Here is a 25,036-nt window from a genome sequence, read left to right on the forward strand (position 1 = left end):
TTTTCTAAAGAACAGTGAGCAGTTCAGCTGTTCAGGACAAACAAGGTACTTATGATCAACTATCACTAAACAAAAAAACAGCTGTGGATCATTCAGGTAACAACACAGTATTAAGAATCAAATGTATGTAAACTTTTGAACAGGGTCATTTTTATAAATTCAACTATTTCTCTTGTGGACTATATGTAAACATCTTTTATGTGAAATATCTTATTCAGGTCAGTACTAAATAAAAAAAAAATAACATGCAATTTGTATGATTCCTGTTATTTTGGTAAAATAATTAACATTTTGCAGATTCTGCAACGTGTATGTAAACTTTTGACTGTATATCCCTAGGCACTTCAAGCACTTTGTTCACTAGAAGTGCTGCAGCATCTTCTGATGAGATACGGGAATTCATTTAGCATGACGCTCACACTGTATAGGTATTCTCAAGTGGCTAGAGTTGAGTGCACATTGGTTGCATACTTATTATTGCAGCGCATTGTGGGATTGAATGAGTGCACTCTATAATGTCCAGTATGGTTTCAGACACTGCTACAAATGGCTGTCCCCATTAAAAGGATTGAACACCCCTGCTTAAAATGGATTTTATGCATTTCTACCTGTGTGTAAAAACCCTATGATTACAGTAGTACTCTGTCAAAGCATAAAAATAAGGTTAAACTGTGTTGATGTAATTTCAGAGCGTCTTGTGGAGAGCCTGCGACTCCCTCAAGTGCCCATCCTCCATGCTCAGGTCTTCCTCTTCTTCAGAGTGCTGCTACTGCGCATGTCCCCCCAGCACCTGACCTCACTCTGGCCCACTATGATCACTGAGCTGGTAAGTTGTAAGCTCTGATTCTGAAATAACAAATGTTCCTGAGGACAGTTTGGAGGAATAATTATTTGGTGAACTTTTAGAATCAACCTTGTAAACTTAGGCTTGTTTGTTTCTTCCTTCAGGTTCAGGTTTTCTTACTCATGGAACAGGAGCTCACTGCAGATGAGGACATCACCAGGTATCCATTATTTAATTCTGTAGCAAATCTCAATATTTCAGCTGTTTTATCCAGGGATCATGCAAGGTGCTTAAGGTGCTTTTCCTTGAATTTGACTTTGAAATTTGAGGCCTGGAAAACTCTTATAAATATCAATATTCTTGAACAGGTACTTGAAAAGTGCTTGAATTATTAAAAGACAATGTATCTATGAAATAAGTGCTTTTCTGTATTTTTTTCTGTAAGCCTAGTACTAACAATGTTGTGTAAATAGCTGAAGATGCGAAAAGAGGAACAGATGTACTGAATCAATTAAGTCATTTACTCTGGAAACGCTTTGATTGATTCAAACTTGTGACTTTGATCATTAATTTCAAGCGATTCACAAGCAAAAACCAGATCAAATTAAAAGAGCAATTCATTTTCGAATTTTAACATTGCTTGTAATGATTTTACAAAAGCACGTAGTGATGGGTGAAACTGAGCTTTTTTGAACCTTTGAATCAGTTAAACCAGTGTGTTGCAAAATGATTCGAAGCACTCCAATCTGATCACAAATCATCAGTCATTTGTTTCAAAGCAGGACTTCAAAACACGTATTGCGAATCCTTCGATTTAGTTTGGGACTTTGGAGCAGATTTGCGAATCATTTGACTTAGATTGGGACTTCAAATCGGAATCTTTTAATTTAGATTGGAACTTCAAATCATGAATCATTTGATTTAGATCGGGACTTCAGAGCGGGTTTGCAAATCATTTGACTTAGATTGGGACTTGAAATTGTGAATCTTGATTTCGATCGGAACTTCATGTATCGTGAATCATTTCATTTCATTTTACAGTATTTGTGCGAAGCCCGGTTTATCTTTCGTTTTTGTTTTAGAAGTAGAAACAGGAGCCATGTAAGGCATTATGGGTGACTGTTGTGTGTTGAATACTGATGAATGTGGTTTCTGGCTTCTCTCCAGGACCTCAGGTCCCTCGGTTGCAGGACTTGAGACAACATACTCAGGGGGCAACGGTTTCTCTACCTCCTATAACAGCCAGCGCTGGCTTAACCTTTACCTGTCTGCCTGCAAGCTGCTGGACCTGGCCCTCGCTCTGCCCTCTGAGAGTCTGCCTCAGTTCCAGATGTGGGTGTCTATACATGTTTCTACACACTGAATGTTTGAAATGTATTTTAGTACAACACGGCAATGTTTTTTATTGAAAGGTCATTAACGAATCCACCCTGAGACTCTGAAATTCATTTAAAACTTATGGAATAGCTGTTTCTCTGTTCATCTTCATTGATAAAACTCATTAAAAATAATAATACTCTACACCACAGGTATCGCTGGGCCTTCGTCCCTGAAGCTTCAGATGACTCTGGTCTGGAGGTTCGCAGACAGGGGACCCATCAGAGAGAGTTCAAGCCCTATGTTGTTAGACTGGCCAAGCTGCTAAGAAAAAGGGCCAAGGTAATATAACCATTTAACAGTTGCCACAATGTACATTTAAATGATCTATTTAAGGAGACCCTTTTAGATGTAATATAAGTCTCAGGTGTCCCCAGAATGTGAGGTTTCAGCTCAAATACCCCATAGATCATTTATTATATCATTTTGAAAATGCCTATTTTGAGTGGAAGCAGAAACACACTGTTTTCATGCATGTCTCTTTAAATGCAAATGAAAAGGAGTCTGAGTGGCTCGTTTTTTTACCAGCTTGCAGGGAAAGGCTTACCAAAAAAATTTACTGGGTTCTTTTTCACATTTTCTGGGTTGGTAGATGCACCAGGGACCCAAATACAGCACTTAAACACAGAAAAAGTCAGATTTTCATGATATGTCACCTTCAAATTCTGTCCTGTTGTTGCCTTATTATTTTAATAGAGATTCATTCCACATCATTAGCATAGGGCTTATAACATTTATAGATTATTCAGTATATTTGCTAATGCTCTCAAGCCTACAATGTTCATCACTCTCATGGGAATGCCTCCATTAACTCTAGAAAAATCCAGAGGAAGATTGCTCCACACGCACTCTGTCCTGGGAGCCCGGGCAGCTCCTGCTCACCCTTTACGTGATCCGCAGCATGGAGCAGCTTCTCCCGTTTTTCAACCTTCTCAGCCAGGACTTCAGCAGTAAAGGCAACAGCCGCTCAGGACCATATCACAGCCCTACTCCCAGAGATGGCCCGTTCCCTGGCAAGGATGGCAAGTTGGAGAGTCAGAAAGTCTTCTGGAGCCGGGCCAGACAAAACATTGAAGAAATGGTTGAGAAGGACTTCCTTGAAGGACTCATCAAAACATGACCTGACATGAACAAAAAGTGAAAACTATTGAGCTATGGCAAAAACACTAACACCTCACCTTTTAAAAATGGAAGAGAACAAACAAACAAAAAAAGAAGTTTGTAAATTTTTTGCTTTTCTAATTAATGTATTTTTTTTTTTCCCAAAAGCTATTTAATTTAAAGTCTTTTACTTGTAAATATGGCCCGTTGTGATTATTTCTTTCATTTGTTTGAGCCCATAAGATAGTATGATGATATTGTGCCATTCCATATTGTGGTGACTTGCCTAATAAAGAGACATATCATGTGAATTTAAAACATTTTTGAACTCCCTCATCCACAGAAAGGCTTGTAGCAGACCTCATGTCCATAACTAATCAAACTTGCACTAATATTTATTTCCTTTTGGATTAGTTTTCAATGGTGTCATCAAACTTTTTGTGTAAGGAAAAAAATACACATACCTGGACAGTTTTAAGTGATGTTGCTTTGAAAATTATCAAAGCCATAATGAAATATTGTTGCATATCAGAGTACGTGGGAGCGATGAAATAAAACAGAAATGTTTCATGTGCGTTACAGTTGTTTTGTTTTGTTTTTTTCCTTCTTTAAACTAATCTAATTGAACAAACTTAACGAAGTACGGCTTTTTACAATACGAGTTTTACAATACGTTTTACATAGTTTTAACGATTCATTGACTCAAAGATTCGAATTTGTTCATAAATTGGTGTTTAGAATCTTTTGTGAATGAATAGTTCTCGTTGCCTTTTTTCGCTTTAAAACTACGTCTATAATCAAATATGTGACCCTGGACCACAAAACCAGTCATAAGTGTCAATTCTTCGAAACTGAGCTTAATAAATAAGCTGAATAAATAAGCTTTCCATCGATGTATGGTTTGTTAGGATAGGACAATATTTGGCCGAGATACAGCTATTTCAGAATATGGAATCTGATGGTCCAAAAAAATCAAAATATTGAGAAATTAGCCTTTAAAGTTTTCCAAATTAAGTTCTTTGCAATGCATATTACTAATCAAAAATTAAGTTTTGATATATTTACAGTAGGAAATTTACAAAATATCTTCATGGAACATGATCTTTACTTAATTTCCTAGTGATTTTTGGCATAAAAGAAAAATCTATAATTTTGACCCATACAATGTATTTTTGGCTATTGCTACAAATATACCACAGCGACTTAAGACTGGTTTTGTGGTCCAGGGTCACATATGGCTTTGTTAATAAGCAGATTTAGTAATTAGACTTGAACAAATTTGACTAATCCAGTAGGTGTTGGAGTCTGAATGAAACATTTTGTTTGTGAAGCAATGAAATGAACTTAAGTTTGTGTGTGAACTGAACAATAATCCCATTGTGTAAGAAACAAATACACATACTTGCACAGTTATAAGTAATGTTGCTTTGAAAACAATCAAAGCCATAATAAAAATAGATATTGTTGCATATCAGAATAAGTGTGAGAAGAGAAATGGAACAGAAATGTTTCATATGTGCTACAGCTGTTTTTTCCCCATATTTAAACTGTTAATTGAACAAACATAATGAAATACGTTTTAGTTTTAAAATATACTTACTTTAAGCAAACCACACGCTGAATGTGTTTGTGAACTCAAATATTAGAATTGTTCATAAATTGGTGTTTTGAGTCTTTTGTGAATGAATCATTCTGTTGCTTGTTTCCGCTTACAAACTCACTACATCCACATCAAACGTGGCGATGTGAATAAACAGTTTAAGTAATTAGACTGAATGAACTCGAGTCTGAATGAGACATTTTGTTTGTGAAGGAATGGAATGAACTTACATTTGTGCGTGAACTGAACAAAAATCATTTTGTGTAAAAAAAAAAAAAATGCACATACAGTACTGTGCAAAAGTCTTAGGCCACTAGTATTTTCATCAGCTAAAAATGGTTTAAAGTCAGTTAAAGTCGGTCTTTTGCTGTAGTGTGTCAGTAGGAAATATCAGTTTGCATTTCTAAACATCAATTTTGCCATTAATTATAATAATCCAGTGAGATTTTTGTATGGAGCACAGGCTGTTGTCAGAACAGAGATCTGATCTCTCCATCATTCAATCCAGTCTGTTTTAAGAAACAAAAAACGGAGACAGACTAAATCCAGAAGAACTGTGGCAACATCTCCAAGATGCTTTAAGAGACCTATACCTACAAAGCTACAGTACTGTTAAAATGTTCAGACAGTTAGGCACATAAAATGAGGATCCTGTCAAAAACAATGTCATGATTAGATTTTCTTTATCAATTAACTTCTATTAACTAAAATAAATCAGCATTTGATCTGATCATCCTTTGCATTTAAAGTAGCTTTTGCCCTAGGTGCACTTGTGCAGAGTTTTTCAGGTAGCTTTGCAGGTAGGTTATTTGAAACATCTTGGAGATGTTGAAACAGTTCTTCTGGATTTAGTCTGTTTCAGTTATTCTGTTTCTTCATGTCATTCCAGAGACAGACTGGATGATGGTGAGATCAGATGTCTGTGTGGAGCACTGGCTGTTGTCAGACTGCCTGTGCAAACAAAAATCTCACTAGATTATTACAATGAATGGCAAACAGTGTTTGGAAATGTAAACTGATGTTTCCTACTGACACACTACAGCAAAAGATATATAAATAACTTGCTTTAAACCATTTTTAGCTGGTGAAAATACTAGTGGCCTAAGACTTTTGCACAGTACTGTATATACCTGGACAGTTTTACAGTATGCTTATACATTAAGCAAACCACGCTGATTGTAATGTGCCAGGTTTTTAAACTAGAACGATTCACCTCGAACGATTAATTGACTCAAAGATTCGAATTTGTTCATAAATTGGCGTTTTGAATATTTTGTGAATGAATAGTTCTCCTTGCCTTTTTGCTTTAAAACTGACTACATCCATAATCAAATACAGCACTGTGAATAAGCAGTTTCAGTAAATAGACTCAAACCAGTTTGACTAAAATGGAGTGTTCGAGTCTGAACGAGACATTTTGTTTGAGAACGAAGGGAATGAACCCTGGTGAAAAAACCAGCATATGCTGGTAGGTATGTTTTGATGCTGGAATGCTGGTTAGGTAGGTTTTGATGCTGGTTTAAGCTGGTCCTTTGCTGGTTTATGCTGGTCCTTTGCTGGTTTTTGCTGGTCATGTTGCTGGTCAAGGACCAGCATAAACCAGCAAAGGACCAGCATACCTACCCAGCATTCCAGCATCAAAACTGTTTTTTTCACCAGGGAACTGAAGTGTTCCTGTGTGAAATGAACAAAAAACTTTTGCATAAGAAAAAATATGCATACCTGGGCAGTTTTACAGTATGCTTTTACATTAATCGAACCACACTGATTGTTATATTCACCTAAAACGATTAATTGACTCAAAGATTCGAATTCGTTCATAAATTGGTGTTTTGAATATTTTGTGAATTCTCGTTGTGTTTTCACTTTAAAACTGACTACATCCATAATCAAATGCGGGGTTGTAAACAAGCAGTTTTCAATATTTAGGCTCAAACGAATTCACTTAATCGAGTAGATGTTCAATACTGAATGAGACATTTGTTTGTGAACGAACTGGATGAACTTAAGTGTGTAAACTGTACAGACGCAAATTTTGCTAAAATTCGTGGATTATGAATGTGTAAAATGAGACCATTAAAATGAGGTAGGCACTTTATTTAAATAAAATAATTATTTATTTTATTTATTCCCCTGGTGAAAAAAAACAGCATATGCTGGTTAGGTATGTTTTGGTGCTGGTTTAACCCTTTAACTGTCACCGTCCCACCTGTGGGACGCTTGGCACTCTTTTTTTCGTTGTCCTTTTTCGCTATCAAATATTTTAGTAATCATCATAAATTATATATCATTTGAAAGCTTAGAAGCCCAAGAATCATCCTATGAAATTGGATATTGTGTTACTATGTAAATGGTACTGTAAAATCTTCTGGCGGTCTCCTCCCCCTTAGCGGCGGTATAAAGTGTCATATTACAAAATGCATTACGGTCTTTTAGAATCCAAACTTTTTATATGTTATTATGTTTATGTTTATTAAAACTGACAGAGAAATTTAGACTTTTGTGACAGAAGAATGCATTTTAAAAAATTCTATAGAGTTTGTATGGCACCCAGTGGCTGTTTGTGGTATAACGCCCTAAACAAACTTTCACAGGAACCTCAATTTTTTTCATATCAACTTCAAATTTGAAACATAACTTATTTAGACATAAGGCTTCAATTTGATATCAAATTTAGAGTAAAACCTGTTATGTAAATATGTATTTTATATAAAATTATATAAAAATTGATTCAGCGCATTTTCTTCTTAGTAAATTTAAACTTCTATAACTTATTAGTAATTTATTTTTTATTTTGAAAAAATTCCACTTCTGCCATTATCTGCTAACTGTCTTCTTTAAAAAGAGACCAACCTTAGATCTGTATTCCAAAGTTTTCATGAATTACAACAATTTAAGTTTGGATAGTGCACTTTTATGCCTATTTTAAAAAATGTGGGGTGACAATTAAAGGGTTAAGCAGGTCCTTTGCTGGTTTATGCTGGTCCTTGACCAGCAACATGACCAGCATAAACCAGCAAAGGACCAGCATAAACCCGCTAAGGTCCAGCTTAAACCAGCACCAAAACATACCTAACCAGCATATGCTGTTTTTTCACCAGGGTCATGACATGTTGTTTTATACAACCTAATAAAAGTCACACCAAGTAAACTTGATCATCAAATGTATGTCAACAGTATGATCATTGTTTCAATCACAGATGACAGCCACTGAACTAATCCGTGAACGGATCTTTTGGGTGAACTGACTGAAAAGATTCGAGATGGATGAATCAAAACCCCCACCGCTAGTTACCATAGCAATAAAAAGCACACTTGCATTGGGCGCAGATAGTAAAACGCAATCTGGGTTTTTAATGACGTGTGACCTGACTCATGCGTGGGGGCGGAGTGATAGCACAAATAAATAAATATTGAGTCCAGCAGGGACCGCGGCTTCCCGTTATCGCTGCGTTTCATCCTCCTTGTTCAGCAATTGTCCGAAACTGGACATAGCCACGGGGTGAATGAAAAGGAAGGCGAACGTTTTTTAGAGATGAGGAGAACAACGCAAGCCGTTTGAAGGTTTGGGTGACTGCACATCCAACGGGGTTTGTCAGGAAGATTAATCCTTGATCTGGAGGAGGAGAGAAGGACGACTGGTCGAGCCGAGCATCATCGTAAAAGCCTCTTCCAATACAAAGCGCAAATAACGAGGAGTATCTTTTAAGACTTTATAAAAATAGTCTTTTATAACCTTAATGCTCAGCGTTTACTCTTTCTAAATAACTATTTGCGGTTGAAATACTCGTTACGCATCTCTTATATGCTCCCGCATCCCCACGAGGCGAATACACGGCGCAGGCGTTGACCTGAAATTATATTATAGTAAACAGAGTCTCGCTCTGTATGTCATAGTATTGCCTTAAATATGTCCGTTGCTAATCATCCATGGTAAAGACTTCACCTCAGCTTGGTCTTGATAACAATTACATTATATTAAAATCGCAAATTGTGCTTGGGAATCCATTTTAAAGGGCCTCATCCTTGTGGACGCTTTGGAGCAACTCGACGTGTCTTTTTATACTGGAATAAGGGCGTTTGAATCCACGAGAGAAGGAAGATGTCGGGTCAGACTTTGACGGACCGCATCGCCGCGGCGCAGTACAGCCTCACCGGATCCGAGGTCGCTCGGGCGGTGTGTAAAGCGACCACGCATGAGGTGATGGGACCTAAAAAGAAGCATCTCGAATGTAAGTGGGTTCAGGTTAAGATTACACCTTGTTTATGCCTATTAAATATACCTGCACCATGGTTCTGTTCACTTATTATTGGTTTATTAACTCTCTTTGCCCATCTTGTTCATGCAATGGCTCTTCAAAGGTCATCAGATGCCACTGAATTGCTTAGAAAGGCCTCTGGGGCTGTTTTGGTGTCAGTTTTGTGGAATGGAGATATGCAATTGTTCTGTGACTAATGGGCTCTCATTTCACATTGTGTCTGTCACTAAGCAGAGAGACACCAGAATGAGCAGAGAACATGGCTTCCGTCCACTGAATGGCCTGGAAGGAAAGACTATTTATCTCACTCTTCCAAGTAATTTGTTTGGAAACAAATTCATATGCATTTTCAACGTCTATCTATTTATCTATCTATGTAGAATGTACAATATTGGGTGGAATACGTATTTTGCATTACAAGTTATTCTAATAATAAACCGTAGAACCGTTTGCCTACTAACTGTAAGTCTACTGTAAGTGTACTCAGTGGTGGTAGCATGATAGGAAGTGCAGTCAAAGGCAGAAGTAATCAACCTCCAGCAGCAGGTGGCCTGGAATGGTTTCGGCAGCCCCTGTGCGCTTTCATTGCCTCTCAGATTCACCCCTGCTGAATTATACATTCCTCATTCAGGTCAAAGGTGAGGAGGTCACCAAAAACATTAAGTTGATACTGACATTTGACTCCTGTGATATTCTATTTAAATGTAAAACTCTTACCATGTGTCATGTAAAAGAATCTTACAGACTGACAAATAAGCATATCATTTACCCAGACCTCTGGTAGTAAAAGGAGTTGGTAGAAACTGGATACAAAACAAACTATTTGCCAGATTAAACTTGTGTATTGAAGTGCATGTGATATTTACGGTAAACATAAAGTGGGAAATCTGAGCACTTTCTCTTTGAAATATGGTGCATTGTGTTAAATCAATGGCTTTCAAACTGTCCTGATCAGCATCACAAAAGGTCTCCGTTTGTGGCAGGTGTCCCAAGCTCCTAAGCACTGTGACACACCCACATCTGTCTCAGAGGAGCATGGGTAATCAGAGCACGTCAATTAAATCAGAGATAAGCAATTAAACTGCATGGCTCAGGACAAAATCACAGGAAGCTTTTTTTACTGTGATTTTTCTGTGCTGAATATTTATTCAGTTTGCCTTAGTGAAAATAAAATACTAAAATGTATTAAAAATACTATTATTTTGTGTCAATGATACTACTTGACACATTTGTGACCCTGGACCACAAAACCAGTCTTAAGTCGCTGGGGTATATTTGTAGCAATAGCCAAAAGTATGGGTCAAAATGATTTTGTTTTATGCCAAAAATCATTAGGATATTAAGTAAAGATCATGTTCCATGAAGATATTTTGTAAAATTCCTACTGTAAATATATAAAAACGTAATTTTTGATTAGTAATATGCATTGTTAAGAACTTTATTTGGACAACTTTAAAGGTGATTTACTCAATATTTGGATTTTTTTGCACCCTCAGATCCCAGATTTTCAAATAGTTGTATCTCGGCCAAATATTGTCTGATCCTAACATCTTATGTATTCAGCTTTCAGATCATTTTTAAATCTCAATTTGTTAAAATTGACCCTTATGACTGGTTTTGTGGTCCAGGGTCACATTTATGTACTTAATAAAAATGTCCTGAAATTGTACTTTTATTATACTAAACTGGTATACCTAAAGTCTGCTAAATAGGAACAACTAATTTTGTACTTAATGCACTTTAATTGTGCAGAAGTAGTGCTGAAGTCTAACAAAAGATATATTGAAGTGTATCTGATTATGCTAAAGTGGAACTATTGCAGGTATACAGCAGGTACACTTTTATACATTTCCCTACATTTAAAGATTATGCAATCCTCATCAATAGTGACATAAAACACATTTTAGGATTAACATTAAGAAATGTGCATTGTGCACAAGTAGTACTCCAAATAAAGTTAATATAACTTTTATATTGGTAAGTCTCAAGTGATATGTCAGTAAATGTGTTAATAGATTTATACTAAGTATGAAATAAATTTATTTTAAATGTATTACTTTTTTTACTAGGGTATTTATAGTGTTAAACTGTTCAGTATTATTTTGTATGCACCGCTCAGCGTTCAGTCAGTTCGTCAGCAATCTCATTAATGTGCTGACTCATTAGTTCGCCTCCCATTTTGTAATGTACACTCATTTCAGTATCATAACGTGGCTTGTCTTAGATTGTGTATGGACTTAATTGTAATTTTTTAGTATTTTGATATTTTAAAAAAAATCAAAGAATGAAAAGATTACCTTGAATTTTGCTACATGGACATTTCCACTGAATAGAAAGAGAAGAATGTCAGTCTTAACAGCAGGAAAGCCCAGACCTGCTGGGTGGATTGTGCTGCTTAATCGGTGCAGATAGAGACTTCTTGTTTCACCTCACCTCTGAGGTTTCCAAACCCTCCCTGGGCTGTTTTAGCATTTCATTGCCCCAATTTTATGTCGTGTGACTGGAGAAACTGCACAGATGTTTATTTCAACATATTTCGGGCATACTAAAGGCTTCATTACATCAGGCCTGTGTTTGGAGTCGTCTGGCTCATTAAGGGACACCAGAAGCAGCAGTAGCCATGAGCAGTTTCCTAGTGTCAATAAAATGTCTTAGTGTCATTGCGGTAGATAATTAAATATTAAACCAACTAGCAACTGCAAACAAATGATGCTAGAACTAACTCATGTTTTCTTAACTACTTTTGCAAAAACATTGTACAAACTGGTGGTGCTAAAGTGATTTTAGCAGATTTATGAAGTAATTTTTCCTCAAGGAGGAAAAGTGCCAGGTTAAAAAATATGAATGAATCAGTTCTTATTTTTTATGAAATGATATTCCAAAAAGCCTGTTTTCAGTTGATGAACGGAACATTGTAGCGCACCTCCCATCCAATAAATCGCAATACGCTTTGTGCTTTGTTACTTTTAATAAGAAACAGTCTCAGATTTCAAATTCTGTCTGTTGTATTACAATATTCAAACAATAAATACCATTTTGGCGCTGCTTAATGGGTGACAGATCACTTTAACGCCTCAGTTCAAGAGATGCTGCAGCGCAAAGCGCATGTGAACTAATAGTCCCCTTCACTTTAATACTAGTTGCAGCACAAAATAAACATGAATGAACACAGAAGGTATGTTAAAAAAAGAGTACAACTTACCGAAATCCATATCCAATCTCATGTGCAAAGATGTTAGTATTACAACTTGTAAACAATATGTCGCATAATGTCACATTTACTTGAGAACATATTTGGTGACCAAAAACTCATTAGTCAGCCAGAAAAATTAATTTTAGGAGCATTTTGCTAAATATATGCACCATATAAGATATTTATTATATTTTTACTGTTCTTCAGTGTTTATGTTTGAATAAATTCAAGTTTTTATAACAGACACCATTTAAATGTGTATATTTAAAAAAAAAACAAATTAGATTAGAAATATTATTATGTAGCCTAATTGTAACTTTATTATTATAAAAACGTCATTAAGTGTTACTTAAGCTTTTGTATACAAATCAGTTAATTTTAACCTTCAGTATTATTGAATTGTAGTACCAACTGACTCTCGTGTATATTTTACGCCATTAGTTAAGAGATGTTTTTCCTTGAGAAAATTTAACATGTACTGAACCTGATATATATCCAAAATAATCGATACCGAATCACAAGCTTGTGAATCAGAATCTAAACAAATTGTGATTTACTGCCAGTTTCTTTGTTTTTGCTCCACCAACGAAAATGGATTCAAAGAAAGCCCAGCAGAACTGTTGTGCATCGTCTAGTAACACAGTGGCAGTGTTTTGTTCCTCAATCAGTTCAGTTGAGTAAATGATTCAAAGACTCATAAAGACAGCCATTAGTTTCCTTCTTAAACATTTCAGTGTTTTGAACAAATGAGTTGAATGAATGATACCAGTGATTCATTCACAATTGTCACCACCTGCTGGTTTATTGATGTAAACTGCAAAAAAATTCGAAGACTGACAGGAACACACAAACGGCAGAGTACTACAAACCGTGTAAAGTACCAGTGCTGTTAGACTAATAAATCAGCATGTTATAGCCAGTGTTTCTGCAGATGTTAGCAATCTGAATCAAATGACAGCATGATTTTCTTTGCATTGGTTGCTGACTAGATATTTTTCTTGTCCTGCTTTGTTTAGCATAATCTCATTCTAGTTAGATGCATGTTTGCAGTACTATGTATATTTATAGATGAGTCAACCATTCAAGGAATGAAAAATATTCATAAGCATCTGGTTCATTCTATGTCGATACTATTTGTGGAGGCTGGAGGTAGAATGGCTATGGGGCCAGACAAACTGGGCAGGGTGTCAAGCTTAAACTCGCACTTGAGTTTCAAACATCAACAGTATAATAATAAAGATTCATTTTGTCTAATAATCATAAGGATGACTGATTCTCTGCTAGACGGGAGGGACTAATGGAGAAGAAAATCATTAATCTGAATTTCACAAGAAAAATGAAGAGGTTATCGTGGCCACCAGGGTGTCATTTTAACCAAAGTGCTGATTTACAGAGCTTCTCTTAGAGCTTAATCAATGTAAAATTTACGTCAGCTCATGAAATACATCAAACTCACCACGTTACCCAAGAGAGAATAATGCATCCTGGCTAAGGATGTGTCTCAGTGAATCAGTCTCACTCTGTTCTGCTGTTTTTCTTTTCTCTTTATCTCTTCCTGTCTGCGTCGCTCTGGCTTGCTCTTTCTGTCCGTGTCTTTCAGCAACTACAAATCAAATGGTGCAATGTTGGCGATACTCTGTCTGCAGTGTGTGAAAGCGAAAGAGTGAAAGCTGGTGCTGCACTGATGTCACTCAGCAATCAGCAGTGCTGTGATGTCATAGTATTAAAATGTAGCTTTCATCCAATCAAAACAAAGCATAGTGGAGTGCTTTCAGCACCATGGACAGGGACACCCCCACCGCAACCAAAGTAACACCTCCTTCTATTCTTATTTTCTGCCAGTTCCCATTTTTTCCAGCACCCTTCCCCCACACAGCTGACTTAGAGGTCATTGCGTCCTTGGAGCCTTTTTCATTGTGCATTAGTCATTGTGCCTGCTAATTTAAAACCAAATGAGTCATTTATGATTTCGTGCAAGCACGTGCACATAGTTACACTTGAGATGCTCTTCTGTCCATTCATTGCACAGATGTTTGTAGTGCTGCTTGTTTAGTGGTGGAAGTGCTAAATTTGTCACCCGGTTAATCAAGCTAAAATCACACAGGCAGACGTGTACGTGGCATCAGTGGGTGCTGTTTTGTACACCGCTGTGCCATGAATAATGCAAGACGAGATGTGTTTCCTGTGTAATCTGACTGCTGGGCCCCCAGGAGCCTTTAAGAGACAGAGCAGGGTGCGAGGGATCTTGACCGGGTCTGCCATTAGAGATTAGGCCACATAGGGTGGTGCTGATTTCTCACATTGGAGGACTGAGATTATAAATGTCATGCTGGACACTGAGATTAGGTTTTCCAAATAGGGAAGGGGGTTAGAATGGGTCAAGGGACTACAGATTAGTCTGGAGAGGTAAAGTAGAGCACTGGGATTATAATAGCACATTCATGTTTATCTGATGCTCAGTCAACAGCAATGTGTTTGCAAATCGTTTTGCTTCCATAAATTGTTTACATACACCTTGCAGAATCTCTTACATATGCTTGATTCTTAATACTGTGCTGTTACCTGAATGATCCACAGCTTTTTTTATTCTAGTGATAGTTGTTCATGAGTCTATTGTTTAGCCCTGAACAGTTGAACTGCCTGCTGTTCTTCAGAAAAAATCCTTCAGGTCCCACAAATTCTTTTGTTTTTCACCATTTGTTTGTATTTGAACCCTTTCCAACAATGACTATGATTTTGAGATCCATCTTTTCACACTGAGGACAACTGAGGGACTCGTATGCAACTATTACAGAACATTCAAACGCTCACTGATGCTCCAGAAGGATGCACAATGCATTAAGAGCCAGGGGGTGAAAACTTTGAAGATTAGGGTAAATGCAACTTTTTTTTTGTCCTCTGGGAAACAAGTATCTTCTGTAGCTTCTGAAGGGCACTGCTAAAAAACTAGATATTTAAGCAAAATAAGAATAATGTACACATTTTCATTCTGTTCAAAAGTTTACACCCCTGACTCTTAATGCATCGTTTTTGTTTCTGAAGCATCAGTGAGCATTTGAACCCTCTGTAATAATTGAATATGAGTCCCTCAGTTGTCCTCAGTGTGAAAAGATTGATCTCAAAATTATACATTCATTGTTGGAAAGGGTTCAAATACACAAAAAATGCTGAAAACCCAAAGAATTTGTGGGACCTGAAGGATTTTTCTGAAGAACAGTGAGCATTTTAGCTGTTCAGGACAAACAAGGGACTAATTAATAACTATCACTAAAGAAAAAAAAAAAAGCTGTGGATCATTCAGGTAATAACACAGTATAAAATGTCAAATGTATGTAAACTTTTGAACAGGGTCATTTTTATAAATTCAACTATTATTTTCTCTTGTGGACTATGTGTAAATGTCTTTTATGAAATATCTTATGCAGGGCAGTACTAAATAAAAAATAACATGCATTTTGTATGATCCTTCTTATTTTAGCAAAATAATTAACATTTTGAAGATTCTGCAAGGTGTATGTAAACTTTTAACGTCAACTCTGTGATACCATATGATACCATATCAGTTATTGTCTGGTATTAGATTTAACCGTACTTGCTTATTTCTGCTATTTTTACATTTATAATATCTTTGCTGTTTAACACTAATAGTTTAATAACACTGTTAAAGTAATTTTTAGCAAAACTCAATATGAAATCTATTTTTATACTGCATATTATAATGTTGTGATACCTAAATGTTGTAGAAGTTGAGTAACTGATTATTTATTTATTTAGACAAAAATAATGTTTATAAATGTTAATAATGTTAAAAAATTATTATAATTGTTCATATATTGGTTAATAGCTATAACATGAAATTAACTACTGACTTATTGGTCAGTTTCTAATAATGCTGGTAAATATAGGTGCACAAAACATATAGAAGCAAAATTGATATTGGCACACATTTGCTGCTTAGAAAAAGTCCATTAATGTTTTCATTGAGAGAATTTTTGGAGAGAAGATAAAAAAGCGATATTTTCATTTCAGAGTAGAAAAAAATGAAGGGCAAGACTTGATTTTATCCATTAGGAAAAATAAATGTGGCTCATTTGGATTTCATATTGATTTTACTGCAAATATCTTTTAATTGAATCGCATTTAAACACATTAAGGAAAATTACAGTTTCATAGTAAACTATTGGAATATGTGCTCTAATGTATTTGGGCATTAGACTGTTTTTCAATATCTGATCCTGGACCACAAAACCAGTCATAAGGGTCAATTTTTTAAAACTGAGATTTGGACATCATCTGAAAGCTGAATAAATAAGCTTTCTACTGATGTATGGCTACAAAGGAAAATATTTGGCCGAGATACAACTATCTGAAAAACTGGAATCTAAAAAATCATCTTTAAAGTTGTCCAAATGAAGTTCTTAGCAATGCATATTACTAATTAAAAATTAAGTTTTGATATATTTATGGTAGGAAATTTACAAAATATCTTCATGGAACAAAAAAAATTGTCTTGTGATCGTGCTGTAAGTTAAAGGTGATTTACTTAAATATTTGTAAAATGTTCAAATATTTTCTTTAACATTTGCTTTAATCATGTTTATATACAGTATAAACATGATTATAGCATGATATACATTGACATCTGCACTACAGAAAGGAAGATATTCTCCTGTACAGGCTGGTTTACACTGGTTTCTACTTGGATGCTATGTCGCCACGCTGCTTGCCAGTGATGGCACATGGGCAATTTCTCAGTTGTTTTGCTCCAGGGAGAGGCCTATAAATAAATAGAGCTTTTCAGGCTTCATTCATGTGCAGTGGAATATGGCTGTTTTTCTTCTCCATACACACATACTGTACTTAGGTCTCATTTTTTATTCAAACACACTACCCTTAAAACCGTTATTCATTCCAACATGCTCATCAACAGAATTGTGAGATGTAAACCCACAATTGCGAAGTCAGAATTGCCAGATATAAACTTGCAATTCTGAGAAATGAATTCAGAAATGCAGAAATGCGAGCTTTAAAGTCAGAATTGCGGGATATAAACTTGCAATTCTGACTTTTTTTCTTGCAATTCCGAGTTTGTCTCACAATTCTGACTTTTTCCTCAGAATTTTTAAAATATAAACTCGAGGGGAAATTCCAAGGGAAAAAAGACTAATATTTTCTTAGAATTGTGAGTTTATATATATCACAATTCAGACTTTAATTCTTAGAATTGCAACTTTATTTCTCAAAATTGTGAGTTTATTTGCAGTTCTGAGTTTTTTCTTGCAATTTCAAGTTTATATCATGCAATTCTGAGAAAGAAAAGTCAGAATTGTACGTTTATATTTTGCATGTTTGACTTTATAACTCGCAATTTCTAGTTTATATCACGCAATTAGGAGAAAAAGTCAGAACTGTGAGTTAATGTCTTCCACTTCTGACTTTATAACTTGCAATTTATAGTTTATATCACGCAAATCTGAGAACAGTCAAAATTGTGAGTTTATATTTCATTTTTTACTTTATAACTTAATAATGCAATTTTGAGAAAAAAACATCAGAAGTAAGTTTGTATCACACAATTCTGAGAAAAGAAGTCAGAATTATGTTTATATCTCGCATTTCTGACTTTATAACTTGCAATTTCTAGTTTATATTACACAATTCTGAGTAAAAAAATCAGAATTGTGAGTTTATATCTCACATTTCTGACATTATAACTCATAATTTTGAGTTTATATTGCAGTTCTGAGAAAAAAGTCAGAAGTGTGTTTATATCTCGCATTTCTGTCTTTGTAACTTGCAATTTCTAATTGATATCACACAATTTTGAGAAAAAGTCAGAACTGTAAATTAATATCTCACATTTATGAATTTATAACTTACAATTTCTAGTTTATATCACGCAGTTTTGAGAAAAAAGTCAGAACTGTGTTTATATCTCGCATTTCTGACTTTGTAACTTGCAATTTCTAATTGATATCACACAATTTTGAGAAAAAGTCAGAACTGTAAATGAATATCTCACATTTCTGACTTTATAACTTACAATTTCTAGTTTATATCATGCAGTTCTGAGAAAAAAGTCAGAATTGTGAGTTTATATGTCACATTTCTGTCTTTATAACTCAGTTTTGAGTTTATATTGCAATTTTGAGAAAAAAAAAGTCTGAATTCTGAATTAAAAAGCCACAATTATCTTTATTTTTTATTCACTGGTGGAATGAATGCATTCAAAAAGTTTAAGGAAAAGATTATTTACAATATGCTTTATTTTAATAGTGTGTCTTTATTTAAACAGTCAAGTTATGTAAGTTATTATCAATATATTGGTCATTTTCATGGTTTAGTCTTGCATTTCTTCTTGCTACTAAATATTTGATGTAAAAATAACCATAAATCATTCATGTTACAGATAACAGTTTTTCTATTTCAAGTTGATAATTCACTAAAATGAATGAACAGTACTCAGAATACTATCAACAGATTTCTAATTCACCAAAATGTCTGAGCGGTACTTAAAATACTAGTGCAAAACAATCTATGTTAATATCTTTTTTACAATTGTTTCATGATTAAATATCAACCACCCGTTGAATGGTTTGCCATTCAAACTAAAGTGCACTTACTAAGTTCAAGAGCATTTAGGAATAAGTCGCGTGTTGAGTCACAACCCAGATCAGAACTGCTCTTAGAAGTGGCCTGTGCGCACATGCTGTTACATCAAGTGGAAGTGGTGGTGGGTTTTCTTCTACAGTCTTTAGCTATTCTATCAGGAGGACACTCACTGTTAACTGGCTTTTAACTAGCCTCTTGTCTCGCTCCATGGCTGTGTACATTGCTTAATTAAATGTTGCCGTGTCTTAATATTCAACAATGGAGACCTGGTTTCCCCACACCAGACTAAGTACTGCGGTTGCCAGGGAAACAGGCAGTTTAAGCATGTCTGTCTCCCCTCCCACTCATGTCTTTAGAAGAGTGAAAATTACTGGCTCGGCAACGGACCGCTCTGTGCATTTTAACACATGGCATGATACCTACGTAATGTTGGTGCCTAATTTGTAAAAGCTATCTCAGCGTGCATAAATGCATGATGCAATTACTCCACAATGGCCTTTACAGTCTAGGTGAAAGTGCTTGTGTAATGACACCTCTGAAGGTTAATTGAATGTCTGAAGTACATGTTCTAGAGCGTTCTCTGCCGCAAATGGTCACTTCATATGCTTCTCAAGGTGTCCAGGCCTGGACAACGTTTTTTTAGAAAAACAAGTGATTTATACACTTTATAATGTTGTATTTTGTAATATTGCCATTGTTTTATCTTTGTACTACAATTTTTTTTTCCTTCAGGTCCCACAAATTCTTTGGTTTTTCAGCATTTTTGTGTATTTGAACTCTTTTCAACAATGACTGAGATCCATCCTTTCACATTGAGTACAACTGAGGGACTCATATGCAACTATTACAGAAGGTTCAAATGCTCAGTGATGCTCCAGAAGGAAAAATTATGCATTAAGAGCCAGGGGGTGAAAACTTTTTGAATTTGAAGATCAGGGTAAATTGAAATTATTTTGTCTTCTGAGAAACGTGTTACTATCATATCGCCTCTGAAAGGCAGTACTAAATGAAAAAAATATGATATTTAGGCAAAATAAGAAATATGTACACATCTCCATTCTGTTCAAAAGTTTTCACCCCCTGGCTCTTAATGCATGTTTTTTCCTTCTGGAGCATCAGTGAGTGTTTGAAGCTTCTGTTATAGTTGCATATGTGTCCCTCAGTTGTCCTCAATGTGAAAAGATGGATCTCAAAATCATACAGTCAGTTGGAAAAGGTTCAAATACACAAAAATGCTGGAAAACCAAAGAATTTATGGGACCTGAAGGATTTTTCTGAAGAACAGTAGGCAGTTTAACTGTCCAGGACAAACCGGGGACTCACATCAACAATGAACAACTATCACTAAACGAAAAAACACAGCTACGGATCATTCAGGTAACAACACAGTATTAAGTATAAAGGGGATGTAAACTTTTGAACTAGGTCATTTTTATAAATTCAACTATTATTTTCTCTTATGGACTATATGTCTTTTATGTGAATTCAGGTAAGTACTAAATAAACAATAACATGCATTTTGTAAAATAATCAACATTTTTAATGATTCTGAAAGGGGCGTGCAAACTTTTGACCTCAACTGTATATGCAAGAGGTGTTAAAAAACAAGCTTGCATTTTTAGAATTTTTATCAGAAGAAAGGCTTTTAAAGTTTTAAATACTGACCTTGACCAGTTATAAATATCATGGGAAGTACTGGTTTTGGGGATAGTAAGTGAGCTCAATATAAAAACTATAGAAGTCCATGATAGAAAAACAAAAGTGTGTGTGGCCAATGGATCTGCCACCGATACTGTAATTTGCTCCTGTTATTGAACAGGGAAAGTGGCCTGTGGGCCAAGTTGACGGTCGATAATAGTTGGGGAGTTCAGAGGCTGTGAGACTGCAGGGTAGTTTTTCAGTCTGCCATATGAGCTGGCAGTGCAGCTGCTTCTCGCTGCATTTCCAGTTTGCGCTCTGATGTCATTTGTGTATTGTGTGTAGCGCTTTGGCTTAGTCAAGGTTTTTTTGTTTGGCTGTTTTTTCAAGATTTTGTGCACGTGTAAGCATTCCTGCCATGTGTATAGTGAGAACCGTGAGAGGTTTCATATCTGACTGTACTACTGATTCTCCACCCCCACCTTTTATCTCTCTTCATAAATAATTTAGGAAGCAAGGGCTAAGTCAGGGATACTGTGTCCTCTGAAATACTATTGCACAAAACTCAAACTTATTACAATATGACTCATATGTGACTGTAATTTGTTTTAGGCACGGTTGGGCTTTATCATTCTCAGGTGCAGGCTTCAAGTACTTAAAATGCCCCTGTTGGCCGTACAGTACATGAGATGTTCTGCTTCTCTGCATCAAGCGAATTCAACAATTTTTTACGTCTTACAAAGTTTATAAGGCTGAACAAATGTGTTTTACCAAACTCTTGAAGGAGCCATTGGGTTTATTGGATTGTTAGAGACAGTAGGCGTTGTGAATTGAAATTGATATAAAGGATCACTTTTCAGAATGTTGGGGTTGGTAAGATATTAATGTTTTTGAAAAAAAATCTCTTATGCTCAGTAAAGCTGCATTTATATGAACAAAAATACAGTAAAACAGTAATATTGTTAATATTGTTAATGCTGATACAGGGCATATTGTTGCCATTTAAAATAACATTTTATTTATGAATATATTTTAAAATGTAGTTTATTGCTGTGATGGCAAAGCTGAATTTTCAGCAGCCATTAGTCCAGTCTAGGGGTCGGCCAATATGTGATCCTGGACCACAAAAACCAGTCGTAGGTAGCACGGGTATATATTTAGAATACACTGTATGGGTCAAAATGATTAGAAAAAAACATTAGGATATTGAATAACGATCATGATCCATGAAGATATTTTCTTACCATAAATATATCAAAACTTTATTTTTGATTAGAAATATGCATTGCTAAGAACATAATTTGGACAACTTTAAAGGTAATTTTCTCAATAATCATTTCTGATTAATACAGAACAAGTAGACCGATATTTTGATATATGTGTCATGTGAGAATGAAAATTAATGTCAAAATTAAGAATAACCGGGCACTGACAAAAACTTTCTTTTTATGCTTTTAAATTATTTTATCAGAAAACTGGTTTTGAAAATGACCAATACCGATATGCTTAATATCGGTGCAGATAATCAGTTGATTGGTCCAGTAAACATCCAGTCCAGCCTTCAGTGTTACATGATCTTTCATAAAAATTATACTAATTTCTTATTATTATCAATAAATTAACATTTATTTGGAATAGAAATCTTTTGTAACATTCTGAATATCTTTATTGTCATTTTTGATTAATTGGTTGCATCTTTGCGGGATAAAACCATAAACTTTACTATCCCCAAACTTTTGAATGGCAGTGTAAAAAATAAAAGTATGAGTACAATGGCCTGAAGTATTTATGCAATAAATAAAAAAAGAACTAGGGTAGAACTAATTTTTCTAAAGTTTAGATTTAGTTCAGGTGACATATGAAGGTGATTCTGACCTCTCATTGTGTCCCATCAGGCTGTGTTGATGTGCTTTAAGGTGCCAAACCCGGGTGATGTGAAACATTTCATGCCTTTTAGAGGATGGGCTATTATTATGGTCTCTGCTATTATGTAATCTCATCTTGTCCATGAATGTGTGCTTACCCTTCCTCTTTCAGTCAAGGTGACTGCATCCCACAGCCCCCTGGTGTTTTTTTACCCTGTACATGTACCCTGTCTTTATATTATGTGATGAGAGGAGAGAATGCAAGTTGTTCCATTGTGAAATATACATCATATTCTCTTGACTGGATCATAATCATGTATTAAATGATACCAGAATTGTTGCGACTCTATTACAGTATGTAAAAATAATGTTTGAGTACAGACATTGCTGCGGTTTCAGGATGTGTGCTGTGATGTGTGGTTCGTGATGATGAAGGATGGATGGTGGATGTGTGGTCTGTAGGAGGAAAACAGGCTGCTTTGTCATGATCTCCTTAGAGACAGATACTGATAGAAATCTGTGTGTGTGCGCACTTCCTCCTGTAGTGAAGGTTTGTGGTGAAAGAGAAGGACTTTGTATGTCTGTCTATTAGACTGTCTAACTTTTCAACATTCTCCTTCTGTCTATCAGTTGGTCTGTTTATCTGTTTGTTGGTCAGTCTGTCTACCTGTTTAACGATCTGAAAATGTCTTTCTGTCTAAAAATCTGTCTGTCTACCTGACTACCTGTCTGTTTAATTGTCTGACTATATGTCTAACTCTTTGTCTCTCTAACAAATTGCCCTTCTATCTATTAGTATCTAACTATCTGCATGTCTGACACTCTCTCTGACTACTGTATCGGTTTGTAAACTATCTAACCAACTATCTTTTTGCTTGACCGTCTAACTAGCCAACTGTCTGTCTAACAGTCTAACTATCTATCGGTCTGTCTAGTTATCTAACTTTCATACTATTATCTCTTCAACTACCAGTCTGTCCATCCGTCTGTCCATCTGTCCCACTGTCTGTCTGTCTATCTAACTATCTGTCTGTCTTTCTGTCTTTTATCTGTTTACTCTTCTTCTCTTTCTGTATTTTATAGTCTCCTTATTGCTCCCCTTTAACATATTTTGCTGCATTGTCAGATGTCACATTGAATGTGAGAATGAGCCATTTTGTCATGCACTGGTGCACCGCAGAGTTCCCATCACACTGCATTATTCAATGTTATGACAGCGCTGTAATATTTATAACCTGTTCTGTTCCTTTCATATCTGCATTACTGAGCCTAGGCTGCTCTTAATAGATACTATATGCATACCTACATTGAGAATAAAACTCCTAATGACTTAATGTTGTGAACTCTGTCATGGATTGGCCTTCTCACCCTAAATGTCTTTTAATAGTATATTTGATATACTAGCATGCTAAGCACAGTTCAGAAACAGAGTAAGAGTGAAACTGAATAGCACTGGTTCCTTTTACTTTCCTTTAACTGCTTTTACCCAGAATGCCATAATATAGCATGGAGGAAGTGTTAAAAGCTTTCAAGTTAAGATCTAGATACGCTCTGATCTTTCTATTTCATATTCCCTTACAGACTTGATCCAGGCTACCCAGGAGTCCAATGTTAATATTCCTCAGATGGCTGATACCCTGTTTGAGAGAGCGGGAAATGCCAGCTGGATTGTGGTCTTTAAGGCTTTGGTCACCACTCACCACCTGATGGTTCATGGCAATGAGGTGAGAATCAAACAGTTGATTACTGCAATGTTATTTGCATGATACTTGTGAGGTAAACAAGAATTAAGGCAGTCTCCTGAAATTTTGAATGAAAGTCATTATTATGAAGACAGAGCACCAGGAAAGGTTATGGATAGTTGTTTGTGGGGCATATGCTGAGTTGAGGTCTGTCTGTGTGCGTACAGGTCAAACTGGGGCTAGTTGTCACAAGTGCTGTATCTCAATAATTACATGGTTATGAGTCAGGAGTCCATTTAGACATTATATGCGGCATCTGTAGTAGTGGTATTATCATTCTAAAGTTAATTTTTGAAAAATTCTACATTATTTAGCAGCACAACTATTTTCAACATTGATAATAATAAGAAATATTATTTACAGAACAAATTTACTGGTTTTAATGTCTGTAACACTTTACAATGGTTCCATTTAGTTCCAAACAAGGTTCCATTTGTTAACTATGTTTAATGTACTATATTTCTTTGTAGGGCTGCACGATAAATCGGACACGATTGTCAGGCACATTTAGTCAGTAAAGCCAGTTCTGTGATTGGTAGTAAATCTCCATTACGTGGCAAGCTACGCAAAATCACACTCATAATCGAATGCGATTCATCTCTGATTATGAGCGGTATTTTGTGTAGCTAGTCAGTGATTTACAGCTCTGTGTATTAATTGCCGCTCCAGTTGAACGCACGTGATGGAGATTTACTGCTAATCAAAGAACCGGCATACTGACTAAACAATCGCATGTGATTTATCGTGCAGCCCTATTTCTTTGTTAGTTCATGTTAACTAATGTAGTTAAAGGGATAGTTCACCCAAAAATGAAAATTACCCCATGATTTACTCACCCTCTAAACCAACTATATGACTTTTTTCT

General features: G+C 35.7%; 2 protein-coding genes across 11 annotated transcripts in view; both read left to right on the plus strand.

Moving 5' to 3' along the window:
- The window catches only part of dop1a (DOP1 leucine zipper like protein A), a 28,946-nt gene extending 25,116 nt beyond the window's left edge, over nt 1-3,830 (plus strand). For all 4 annotated transcript variants that reach the window (XM_051131168.1, XM_051131171.1, XM_051131170.1 and 1 more), the window contains 5 exons: nt 690-826; nt 949-1,004; nt 1,952-2,116; nt 2,314-2,443; nt 2,979-3,830. In XM_051131168.1, coding sequence (XP_050987125.1) covers nt 690-826; nt 949-1,004; nt 1,952-2,116; nt 2,314-2,443; nt 2,979-3,281 — 791 coding nt within the window. In that variant the 3' untranslated portion in view covers nt 3,282-3,830. The remainder of the gene's footprint in view (nt 1-689; nt 827-948; nt 1,005-1,951; nt 2,117-2,313; nt 2,444-2,978) is intronic.
- Nucleotides 3,831-8,252: 4,422 nt separating this feature from the next.
- Nucleotides 8,253-25,036, plus strand: part of snap91a (synaptosome associated protein 91a) — a 55,059-nt gene continuing 38,275 nt past the window's right edge. For 5 of the 7 annotated variants that reach the window (XM_051131388.1, XM_051131389.1, XM_051131390.1 and 2 more), the window contains exons 1-2: nt 8,254-9,094; nt 24,011-24,153. In XM_051131388.1, the coding sequence (XP_050987345.1) occupies nt 8,965-9,094; nt 24,011-24,153 (273 nt within the window). In that variant the 5' untranslated portion in view covers nt 8,254-8,964. Of the gene's footprint in view, nt 9,095-24,010; nt 24,154-25,036 lie in introns of all 7 variants that reach the window. The other 2 variants (XR_007829402.1, XR_007829403.1) reach the window with 1 other exon arrangement.

This window comes from Labeo rohita, chromosome 16 (genome assembly GCF_022985175.1).
Source record: "Labeo rohita strain BAU-BD-2019 chromosome 16, IGBB_LRoh.1.0, whole genome shotgun sequence".
Taxonomy (NCBI): domain Eukaryota; kingdom Metazoa; phylum Chordata; class Actinopteri; order Cypriniformes; family Cyprinidae; genus Labeo; species Labeo rohita.